The sequence below is a fragment of the Macrotis lagotis genome, chromosome 7 (genome assembly GCF_037893015.1).
Source record: "Macrotis lagotis isolate mMagLag1 chromosome 7, bilby.v1.9.chrom.fasta, whole genome shotgun sequence".
Lineage (NCBI taxonomy): Eukaryota > Metazoa > Chordata > Mammalia > Peramelemorphia > Peramelidae > Macrotis > Macrotis lagotis.
The window spans coordinates 64,042,768-64,055,512 of record NC_133664.1 but is presented as its reverse complement, the minus strand read 5'-3'; the positions used below and the strand labels follow the sequence as shown (position 1 = coordinate 64,055,512).

The 12,745-nt window shown below is 33.2% G+C and overlaps 1 protein-coding gene across 9 annotated transcripts in view; it reads left to right on the top strand.

Annotated features, from left to right (window-relative positions):
• The window catches only part of ARHGAP21 (Rho GTPase activating protein 21), a 153,727-nt gene that overhangs the window by 105,674 nt on the left and 35,308 nt on the right, over positions 1–12,745 (top strand). For 6 of the 9 annotated variants that reach the window (XM_074193012.1, XM_074193014.1, XM_074193015.1 and 3 more), the window contains 2 exons: positions 5,306–5,335; positions 6,614–8,351. In XM_074193012.1, coding sequence (XP_074049113.1) covers positions 5,306–5,335; positions 6,614–8,351 — 1,768 coding nt within the window. The remainder of the gene's footprint in view (positions 1–5,305; positions 5,336–6,613; positions 8,352–12,745) is intronic. The other 3 variants (XM_074193016.1, XM_074193013.1, XM_074193020.1) reach the window with 1 other exon arrangement.

The window sequence follows — 12,745 nt, the reverse complement described above, 5'->3', positions numbered from 1 at the left end:
AAGAAGAAAAAATAGAAACAATTCATCTCTCAAAGAATTGTGCCCAGTAGTCCCCATTCTGGGGAAACAGTATGTCCATATAAGTATGTACAGAATAAATAAAAATTAAATTTAAAATGGTTGGGAGAGATGGCACTAACAGATGGGGAATCTGAAAGGGCAGGAGAAGGGAAAGGAGGGAACGCATTCCTGGCACAGAAGACTGCTTATTATGCAGAGTCATAGAGTAGGAGAATATGGCAGGAAATGTTATTGTAATGGGAGACAGTGGTGGAAAGCAAAACTCAAATAAACAAGATCTAGAGTAAGTTCTTATATGAAAATCTAATAGTTTTTGTGTTTGATAAGCCTCAAATTATACTAACAAAATGGCTTAAAGATTATCAATACAAAAATTTGTTTCACTTAGTTCTTTTTTTAAATTAATAGTATTTTTTTTTCAAATGGCATACATAGTTTTCAGTATTTATTTTTGTAAGATTTTGATTTTCACTTTTTTCTCCCTCATTCCCTTCCTTCCCCCTTTACCAAGACAGAAAGTAATTTGATGTAGGTTATAAATAAACACTCATGTTATACATATTTCCATATTCATTATGTTGTAAAAGAAGAATCAGAACAAAAGGGGAAAAAACTTAATGAAAGGAAAAAAAGCAAATTTTAAAAACTGAAGATATTGGCCCTCATTCCAGTTCCATAGTTTTTTCTCTGGATGTGGATGTCATTTTCCATCACAAATCTTTTGGAATTGATTACTGTATTGACGAGAAGAGCTATAACTTGGTTCTTTTGTTCCTATTTTATGTATTTTACTTTTAAAAAGTATAAATATCATTGTAAATAATTTTCATTATCTCTTTTAAAGACCATAATTTGGGAAACCAATTCCCTTTACCATTTGCATAATACTGTAAAGGAATAATATTTAATGATATTTTGATTATTTAATGTGTGTATGAGTCAAAGGATTATTAAACCAAATAATGAATAATAACTGTAAACTGTTATAGTTCTACTCAGGCTGGACTTACTGATATCAGGGAGTGGAAGATGGGATTTGCTGAATCTGAAAGGGTTGACCCAACATTTACTTTTTAAAATGCATACTGATGAACTAGAGCTGCAAATCTTGACTTAATTAACTGCAGGGACTAAAGCTTAAATTTTCAATTGAATTTATTAGAGAAAGGAACTATGAAAAATTATTGGGGGAGTATTTAGGATAAAGGAGATGCTTAGATACAAGAAATACTGTTTTTGGGGAAATAGGGGCGCTAATGCTCTGTTGGAGTTGTGAACTGATCCTACTCTTCTGCAGAGTAATTTGTAGTTAAAAAGGCTATAATTCTGCATACCCTTTAATCCAGCAATACTATGAGGTCCCAAAGATATCATATAAAAGGGAAAAAGATCCACATTGACAAAAACATTCATAGCAGATGTTTTTGTACTGGTGGACAGCTGGATGGTGCTGTGGATAGATAACTAACTTGGAGTCAGGAGGATTAGAGTTCGAATCCAGCCTCAGACACTTGATTATTACTAGCTGTGTGACTTTGGGCAAGTCACTTAACTCTGATTGCCACACATGCAGGCTCATCTCCATTCATCCTGATTCATATCTGACCACTGGACCCAGGTGACTCTGGCAGAGAAAGTGGGGAGAAAGCTCCCTCACTCAAATCCAATTTATGTGCTTTGTCATGGCATCACCTCCCTGATGTCATGGTCTTCGAAAATGAAGGACAAACATTTTGTAGCAGCAAAGAATTGAAATTTTAGGGGATGCCCATCAATTCAGGAAATGGTTAAACAGCTTTGTAATGTAATACTATTCTATAATATAAGAAATGATGGGCAGGCAGATTTCAGAAAAAACCTGGACAGACTTACATGAACTATGGTGAGCAGAACCTGGAGAACATTGTACAGTACAATGTTGTGTAATGATCAACAATTATAGACTTAGCTCTTCTCAGCAATACACTGATCAAAGACAATTCTAAAAGACTTATGATAGGGGCAGCTAGATGGCACAGTGGATAGAGCACCAGCCTTGGAGACAGGACCGCCTGAGTTCAAATATGACCTCAGATAACTTATTAATTGCCTAGCTGTGTGTGACCTCAGGCAACTCACTTAACCCAAGTTGCCTTAAATAAAAAAAAAAATTAAAAATTTGCAATGGAAAATAGCCACATCCAGAGAAAGAACTAAGGAGTCTTGGAGGCAGATCAAAGCATGCTATTTTCACTTTTTAATTTTTTTTAGCCTTTTCCCTTTTCTTCTGATTCTTCTTTTCTTCTTTCACAGCTAGGCTAATATGGAAATATATGTAATGTGATTGTGCATGTATAAATCATATAGATTATTTGCCATCTCAGGGGTGAGGTGGATGGAAAGAAAAACGGCTATAAATCTGCATACAAAAAAAAAATAAGAAAATATTTGAACTCAGGTTCTCCTGACTCCAGGGCTGGTGCTCTCTATCCATCTAGCTGCCCCCATTTTGATAGTTTTTTAAATCATCATTGTGAACTTTTTATGCTTATATTATACAGAAAACTTATAAATTATGTATCATTGTGTCTTGAAATTACTCTTTTGATGAGCACATTGACTAACAAAGCTTAAGTCCCTTTTGCCATTAAATATTTTAATTTTCATTATATTTACTTTCAAAACAATGATGTTCAAACTTAAATTTTCATTTATTTGTAAGGCATATTTTCTTGTAGTTTCTGGCTAGTCATTTGAAATATAGCAGAATTACCTCAGAAGGCTGTGGAAATTGAGTGTGGGTTTATTGAATCTGTCAACCCTTGTGGAAGACCTAGTTTGTGCACTTTATCTAGTTGATTGTTTCCGGAGTTAAAAGAATAAAATGGGTTCCTGGCCTAGCAGAGTATGTGAGATATGTAGGCTGCAAAATGGAACCTGAATAAGTGACTTAAAAAGTATAAGGTATTATGAAAAATCAGATTAGGCAGAAATTGGTTTAGAAAATTCTATAAATAGTCTTACCTAGAAAAGAAGACTAGATTTAAGAATTGTGAAAATTTCTTTCCTATCTTATAAATTGATATCAGTTGCTTGATGTTGCTTAAGAGTTTTAATTGAGACGCATAAAGTGTAAAAACTTTGATCAGTACAATGGCTATTCATTCTGAAAGACATTTACAGAGAGACGATTGATTAGTGTGTGGAATGTGACATACATACACATGTCTATATAATGTGATATTGTATGCCACCATTGGGAGAATTTGTTTTGCTTCATTATGCCTATTTATTAAAAGAAATTTGTTGGCCTCCCCCTTTTTCTAATGAGAGCAAGGAGAAAGAATATATATTTTAATTAAGCATAGAGGTGGCAGGGAATGAATGGTACAGATGTTCGTGAACTTTCAGATGAGATCACTTAGTTTTACTTAACTGTTTTACTTTGTTATAAGAGATGGGGAGACCTAAAGAAGAGGGATTTTCGATGCATTTTTCCCACCAACTTTTCACATATTAGTATTCAAGACTAATTATTTTGCTTTGTTTAAAGCAAACTCTTTAGTTGTTTACAAGGAAGTAAGGCTATTTTAATTTATGTTTAATTTGCCTATTATTAAATTACTATTATTACTATTAATAGTCTACTATTAATCACAGTTAATTTTTAATATTCTATTCAGTTAGTCCTTTACAAATCTATTTCCAAATGGAGATTTCAGTTGACAACCTTTTATTTTTAATAGTGGTGTTTTTTCCCCTATATTAAGTCCTTTCAAATGTGATATCAGTAGGGGTTCTTGTTACATTTTTCTTAGTTAAAGTTTCAGTTTTTTAAAACACACGACTTGAACATTTTTTTAATTTAAATATGACAAGGAAATTTCAGGGTAAGGAAGTAAAAATAGGACAAGAAATGCTAAATTGAAAATGTGTTTTTTTAAACCATTAGTGCACATTCTAAGAGCTACTTATTTTGTTTTTTAAATGCTATCTAAGCATCACTTTTGTGACTGTAGATGAACAATTAACCTAAAACTATTTTAGACAAAACCAGGCTATTTCTGTTACCAATTCAGTTGTCTTTTGGTACTATTCACTTAGTACCCAAATAGTAATTCAATTACCTCTGGTAGGATTTCAGATATTTTGTTCTGCTGACTCTAACTACAGATATGGGGCAGTTTTGGTGGTCTTACTGCTATATGCTCAGGTAATGAGTTGAGAGCCACTTCCAGGAGTGACATATAATGCTTGTCCAGATGCTTTTCTCGAGCAGGTTAATCTAGGGCTTGGCTAATCCTAAATTGGTGGATATTTGGTACATAAATCTTAAGTTTTAAGTGATTATTAATAACTGTCTCTGCTTTGGATACATCATCTTTAATATTTCCTGTTGTTTGAAAAAAACATTTGTGATTAAATAGTATGTAAATTTTTAAATATATCGTTAATGTTTGAAGAACTTAATGTGGTCTTAGACTGCAAGGCAATATAACTTGCTTTATTAAAACTAAAGTATTAAGTCATTTTTGCATGATCAGTGTTTTTAAACACATGTCATTTGGTTTTCTTGCTGCTTCTTGAATGAGCTGGTTTTTTTTAAGAGTTTTCACCTCATCATGTTTGGTTTGGAAATAACCTTTTAAGTATCTATTTGCCTTCTTTTCATAGCCTCTGGTACAATGAGGGCTAATCTGTTGAAATGCACTGCAGTGAGAGCCTATGTTTTTATTTCCTGAATGAAATCTGTCTAATGAAATTAATCCCAAGGAAAGGTTATCTCTTCAGAATTATCATCTTCCCCATTTTAGAAATTTAGTAGAAGATCAGCATGGTCAGCTGACAGTTCCTGCTTATGTTCAGATTTATTGGGAGGAGGGTTGCCCTGTTTTAAATGCATATTAGAGCATTCGTTTCGTCATCTGTAAGCAGAGCTTGGTAGAAGCTCCAGGGAGATGAGAAGCAGCACTGTTGCCCTAGTGGAAGGGAAGCTTTGTAGCACATTACCAGAGTGCTCTGCCTGCGGAAGAAGAATGTAGACTTAGGAGTCATGGAAAAGATAGGCTTATCTTCCACAGTGATAGAGGAATCAAGTAAGAAACTGATAGAAGCCTGAGACACCTGTGCTTTCAGGAATGCTGATGGGTTTTGTGCTTTCCTGCCCCTTTGCCTCAGTTGGAACCTTCCAGAGAAATCAGTCTACATGTATTTTTAGCTTGCTGTTTCTAGCACCAATATGACAACATAATTCTGTCTTTGTATCAGTAAGCAGCTTTTACTATGTTTTCCTATTTTCTGCCAGCTACAGTTTACAAAGGATGTCACAGCTCTGGTAAGAAATGCACAGTAGCCATTTCCTTTATTTATAAGGCATGTTTGGGGTTTTTTTTTAATTTGTCATAATACAGTCTATTAAACCTGCAAGTTACTGAACTAGATGTTTGTTCACAGAAATCCCTCCTTATGGTTAACCTTGCTAATGTGTAATCTGTGCTTGTGATGTTTATTTTGGGGAAAGGGTTGTTTTCTGTCATATCCTAATTTTAACTAGTGTTCAATGTAGTATTTACTGCATCTGGTTTTTGAGTGCCTCGCCCTCCTTCTAGCCCCTCTCCTGCAACCCCCAAATACTAGGCTCTTAGGTTGATGGCTGTACTTCTGCCTTTCAGCATGCCTAAGTGCGAAACCAAGAATCATTGTTTCTGAATTAAGATTGTTTTAATTAGAATAAGAAATATTACCTCTAACTGTGTCATATCCTCAGTAAATAGTGAGCTTCAGCTTTTATTGCATTGGTCAACTCTGGGTTGTGGGATTTCTATTTCCATTTTAATTATCATAAAGTATTTTAAGTACCTTTCTAAGTAATGCCATAAATTTTTGAAAAAAAAAATTTAGAAAGCATGATTATTATTAGTAGGTATACTTTTATAAGGTAGGGAGATCAATGAAATTTAAAAATGTAATATAACCAGTTTTCTTAGGTTTTATTAGTTCAACATAAGGTAAGATGGGAAATAATTTACTAATTTGAATTATTTTGAGTTTGGAGAGTAGGTATGTTTTCTATATATGTACTTCTTAAAATGCTCATTTTTCTTTTTTTATGTAAAATTATTAGCATATTGGTTGTTTTTATATATATAATTTTGAGAAATTAAGAATTAGCAAGTACTAGGTATTCCTTCAAAAAGTTCATTCACTGAAAATGTCATATTTATATAACTAATATTTTAAATATTTTCAGTTTCTTTTATTTTGCTGAGCAAAAGAATCCTGATTTATAGGATTTATTATGAAGCCATTTAACCTGCCAAAATCCTAACAGCACCAAGAAGATTAAATGGGGGAATTTTAGAAACAGTTTGTAGAAAATAAGGGAAAAGATTTTGATATATTTGCTAAAATGTTGTAAAATGGAATCATTAGTAACCATTTTTGTCATTTTCAAATTTTATGGTTCACTTGGTTGCTGAATTGAATTTTCTTCAAAATTTGTACCATTAACTAATGTGATCTTATGTTTGTGTTGTAGTGAACATCAAAAGTAGAAATATTGTTATTTTTTTAAAGAATTTTAGATAACACCCTATTTTCATTTCATTCACAGGCATATTCTCAAGATGCCTACTTGAAAGGCAATGAAGCTTACAGTGGCAATGCCCACAATATTCCTGAGCCCCCACCCGTGTGCTACCCCCGGCTATCACCTTCCATTTCAGGAAAGGCAAAGCCCGTGGAAGTAGATCCTGAATCTTTACTGAGCAAATTGCCAGTCAGTACTTCAGGACCAACCCAACCTGGTAGGGCCTACAAGATGGAAGTTCAAGTGCCTCCATCGCCACCAGATGTTGCAAAGTCAAATACGGCAGTATGTGTTTGCAATGAAACTGTTAGAACTGTCATTGTGCCTTCTGAGAAGGCTGTAGATTTGCCATCTGGTAGAAATGACCTTACAGGTCCATCACACAGAACTGAAGAAGTCAGAAATGGTATCAGTGAGCTGGCCTCTTTAAAAACAGCATCAAAGACTCTGTCACCCTCATCTTCAGTTCCCACTACACATTTAATTCATCAGACTCCAGAGGGATCTGGAGTTTCTGTTAAATCTGAAAACTATGGTGGAAATCCAGAAGGAATCTCACAGCCTCAAGCAGTGGATCCTCCCTCTGTTTCTACTAATTATTCTCCAAATTCTCATCAGCGAATAGACTGGAAAAACTATAAAACCTACAAAGAGTATATCGATAATAGACGATTGCACATGGGGTGTAGGACAATTCAAGAAAGATTAGATAGTTTAAGAGCATCTTCTCAAAACTCAACTGAATATAACCAGTTGGTATCAAATCGCCCTTCTTGGCAAGCACGCCGAAGGAGCACCTCTCACGATAGAGCAGATCGGCAGCGGAGTGTGTCCCAGGAAAGACTAGAGGACCCTGTGCTGATGAAATATTGGCCAAGAAGTGCATCTCAAGGGGCACTTATTTCTCCTTCTGTTAGTTTTAAGAGTCACAGAACCCGTTCTTGGGATTGTCTGGGTGGGCAAGGCGATGCATCAGAAAAGGTGGATTCTGAGAACCTTGAATCTGATTTGAATGGAGATAGAAGACAGACCTATGAAAGACCTAGGCAACAAGATTTACACCAGTCTTTTCGAAATTTTACTGTGGCTCCTAGCATTTTAAATTCAGATAGTAGACAAGTGAGTGGTAGAGGAGTCGGATCTGGGTCTCAGTTTCAGAAAGTTTCACCAGATTTAAAAACATGGCAATCAAGTAGAAATTTTCAAAATACCTCATCATTGCCTCGAGGTATTTCCCAAGACAGGTCTCCTTTGGTAAAAGTCAGAAGTAACTCTTTAAAATCTCCTATCTATGGGGCAAAACCATCATTTAACCAGAACTCTCTTGTTGCTATCACAGACCAAAGACCAGTAAATCACTTACATTCAAGCAATCTATTAAATCAGCAATCAAAATTAAGAGCTGAAAGTGTACCAGACCGTATGGCTGATACTGGGAAGTCCCCCTCATCACTTGTAGCTTCAGCCAAGCTTGGACTTCAGATGAATGATACACAAGAAGCTGAAATTCAAATATCAGACTCTCTAGATAACAAAGAAACAGTGGTCCTGAGGGAAAAACCTCCATCTGGGCGCCAAACTCCCCAGCCTTTGAGACATCAGTCTTATATCTTAGCAGTAAATGACCAGGAGACTGCATCAGACACTACCTGCTGGCTGCCTAATGATGCACGGCGAGAGGTCCATATAAAGAGAATTGAGGAAAAGAAAGCATCGACTTCCAGCCCACCTGGTGATTCCCTGGCCTCTATTCCGTACATAGGTAAGCTCCCTTCACCACAATTCTTGAGTCTCATAGTGTATTTTGGCTGATATTCTAAATATTTTGGTATTTTGAAAGTATGTACTCAAGGTAAGATAGAGACAGGATTATGTGAATGTTTTCTTTGTAATTCTGCCAAAAGATCATGAGACCCTACAATTCACTACCTCTGATCCACATGCTGTAGAATTTTCTGCTTCTCTGTCTACATATATATGTTCTCAGAATTTCCAGATGTTTCTTCCAACTTTTACAAACTCTTCTTGTGCATCATTCTTTTATCCTCTAAAATTATATTAACATCAATTTTCTTTTTTTCACATGAGCTTAACTATGCAGAGTTCTACATTGTGAAATAAACTTCTTTATTCTAGTCTAATTAAGGAAGGAGAGAATAACCAATTATGAAGTGCTTACTGTCTGTACTAAGGACTGAGGATACCAAGTAAGACAGTCCTTGCTCTCAAGGAGCTCATATTCTAATGGGGAAAAAAATGCATGGAAGAGATTTCAGCTACAGTCCAGTGGAAAAGTGCCATGTTTTCTCTAGGGTGCAGTGGTGAAGCACATGGCAATAATTTGACTTCTTTAATGTGGTTTCTGTTGATAAGAATCATATTTGTCTATGGTGTCAAACCTTTGATGAAGTCCAGATCTTTGGTAGGAAAATCTTTATTTTCTGAAGCCTCAATAACTGTGGCTATGATGTATTTAAGTGTGTGTGTGTGTGTGTGTGTGTGTGTGTGTAAAATCAAATGTTATTTATCCACATGAACAGATGATTTAATTTCTCTAATTGGAGGGTCCAAATTATCTTCAATCTTACCTTTATTCCAAGACTATATACATATTTCTAGCCCTAAAATTTGACTTGAGATTAACTGTTGAGGTGATAGTGGCATGAGTGCATATTATACATAGATGCTCAGGGAATATTAATTTGTTTAGTGAATTAATTTATATCATAGGATATATGTCTTCTTAAAGGGAAAAATTTTTAAAAGGCAGTAATCTAGTGAATTAGCTTTCATCTATCATTTCTTATGGGAAAAATAATTTAAATATAGCAAATAGAGTTCTTGAAGATTGAGATGGATAATTCATAAATAGTGAAGTGTATTTTTTCTTTAAATATTTCTATTTAATTATTTTCCTTGGGCACAGTTCTTGTCTGGTGTTTAAATTTATAATAAATCAGTGTTGGGGTAGAAGCAATACAAAAAATTAACTACTTAATCACAGCACAATGCTATACTGCCTTCATTTAATGATTTGTATCCCTAAAAGTGTGTAGAATGTAGTGTTGATAGTACTGTAGCAGATATTTTATAAAATAAAAGAAAATGTGATTTAGGTTTATAAAAAAATTCTCCATTTATAGCCTTAAAAAATTAGGCTTTTCTTTAGTTCAAATTCTTTATTTTTATTTTTTCATAAATATTCTAAAGTTGCTTTATACTATTATGTCTTATTGAACATGTGATTTATATGTGCATTTGTACTAAAGAAAGTTCAAAGTTAGAACCATTTTCAATCAATAATTGCATTAATTAATATCTGAACAATTAGTGAGGCCTTGATTTTACACTTCAAAATGAGTTATACATTTAGAATTGGGGGGGAGGGCAGCTAGGTGGCACAGTGGATAAAGCATCCTCAGACATTTAATAATTACCTAGCTGTGACCTTGGGCAAGTCACTTAACCACATTGCCTTAATAAATAAAATTAAAAAAAATTAGAATTGGAAAAGGACTCCATACAAGGCCATGTCAGAATTTGTAGTAATTGAGTACACAAAAATTTAGGCAACATTTGGGGAGGGTGTTGAAAAAAGAAGTGTTACCCATTATCCCACTGTGGTTCTAGTGATTATACACCGTCCACCTAAAAGATATCCTAAACTAATTTGGTCATGGAACAAAATTTTAGGACTTGAAATATGTTATTAGATATATACTCTTGGAATTAAAGGGAAAATTGGAGATAATTTGTACCCCCCATTAGAAAAATTAAATCATTTGTGCATGTGGATAAATAACATTTGAGATACATATATATATATATATATATATATATATTATATGTGTGTATATAAAGTGATTTAAGATGCTAATTATTTAAAAGAAATAATTCTGAAATTTATTTTTTAATCATTCATAGATGCAAAATTAAAAGACTGTCGTAAACAGAGTTTGGAAAATGCTCATCTACCTCAATTTTCTTGTTTTTATAGATGAAGCCATTTGTATTACCTTTTTAAAACTGTATCCTTCAGTTATGTCCTTTTTGAATATCAGGGAGACCTCATTAAAATATAACTAGAATGGTTTAGTCATAGAAAAAAACAACTTTCATGCCCTGTTTTCTTTCTCAAATACCAACTGCCCCCAGGTGGTGTGTTCATCATGTTTATTAGGAGAGAGGGAGAGGGAGTGAGCTCTTACAGGTGCTATAAAATCAAGGGTGTGGAAGCTACAAAGGATTCTGTGTTATTTGTATATAATTAACCTGTCCTGATTACATTGAAGCTTGACCTCAGGAAAAACTTCACGAATAGTGCCGCTGCCCAGCTATTTAGTGGTCTGGTGCCTCCTTTTGATATATGTACTTTAGTGGATACTAGATGGCCATTGGGGTTGCTTTCAGCTCTTCAATTCTGTGATTCTTTGAAAATTCCAATTTAAGTAATAACAGCTGCATCTTTGTAATCTTTATAATTTGTGTAACTTGAAAGCAGCTCTACCTAGTATAAGTTGGCATCTTTATATTACCCAGCTTTTGAATGTGCCACCTTGTACTCTACCATTGTACATGATTGTGGTGAAGTGTTCTACCCTGTTCTAGAATGAATTGCACTTAGCTATTCAATAGAATTATAGTATCATAGAAATGGAAAGTGAGAATTCAAACACATATTTCATTTGGATTTATCATTTTCTTAATATTATTGTATAAATAACTCATTTTTTTAAAAAAAAGTGCTTTGACTTAAGGAAAAAGAAATTTTTGTATATTTTGTATATTTCTTAAATGGTTTTTAAGTTACACTGAAGAGTTAATAATTTAAAAATATTCCAACCATTTTGTTTTAAAGGTTCTAACTCCGTTCTTTGTATTCCTAGTACTTAGTACTATGTTTGGCACATATTAGACATTTTATAAATATTTATTGATTGACTAATTAAAACATTTTCCTGGACTATTTATCCATTTGAAATTGTTGTTCTCTTATAGTTTAAAAAATAAAAATATGAATTTTATTAGCTTTTATTGTATCCATCAGTAGTGCTTTTTGACATGAATTCTTATCATCATGTGAAGTGCATCATAATCTTTTTCTTCTACTTAAAAAAATGGCAAAGTTTACAAGTAAATTTAAATATTACAGAAAATATTTCTAATATAGCATTATCAGATTAATATGTATATTATTCACAGAAATGCTTCTGTTTTTTTGCATGAATGAGTTACGTAATTTGGGCTGTCAGTCCTTTTTTAAACTTCTATTGCTTGGACATGAAATATTTCTCTAACAATGCACATTTTTCTTTCTCATCTCCATACTCTAGAATTATATGTACAGGTGATGTTAGTTTTAAATTGAGATAAAAAAAAACCAAATTATAATTGAGGGTAACTTTAGGCTAAATAGTTCAGGTTTCTTCCATCTTATCCTACCACATTGTTCTATTTTGGTTACACTGAGGTTTTTATTATTTAAATTTTTCAGAATATAGTATATACATATACCAAATCAGAATGAAATACATCAGAACTTTGTTAATACCCACTTTATGAATTCTGCCAAATTAACTGTAACACAGAACCATCCAAATCACAAAATACATTAAATTAGCAAAGCAGTTTGTCACAGAGCAACTGATTACATTATTTCAGAAAAATATTTTTCTGAATGCATTTTATAAATTTAAAGGACTAAAATGTATTCTTAACTGATTATGATTATCTAAAAGCTATTAATAGTTTTATTTTCTGAATTATTTTGTCCTTATGAGCTATGTGGCTTAATCATTTTTTTATAAAATCTACTAAAATAAGTGGAAATATACATGTTTCCCAAAAATATATCTCAGTTTGTTTCAAAGGGGGGAGTAAATGAAAGGGGAAAAAAGATGATTGATTTTAACCTATTTTGATAAGTAGTGCCTGAATCTTTACAATTTCCCTAGGAAGCCTATTTTTTTTCTGTTTCTAGTCTACTATTAGTTAAAACCAATTAAATCAATTTTGAATTACTTTAATATAGATTACCTTATTTTTTATTATCCATCTTTATGATTTTATTATATTATAGATTGGTTACTATGTATCAAAGTTCATTATACTGACTTTCCTCTTTCTTAGACTTTTAAATTATACTTTTTAGGAAAG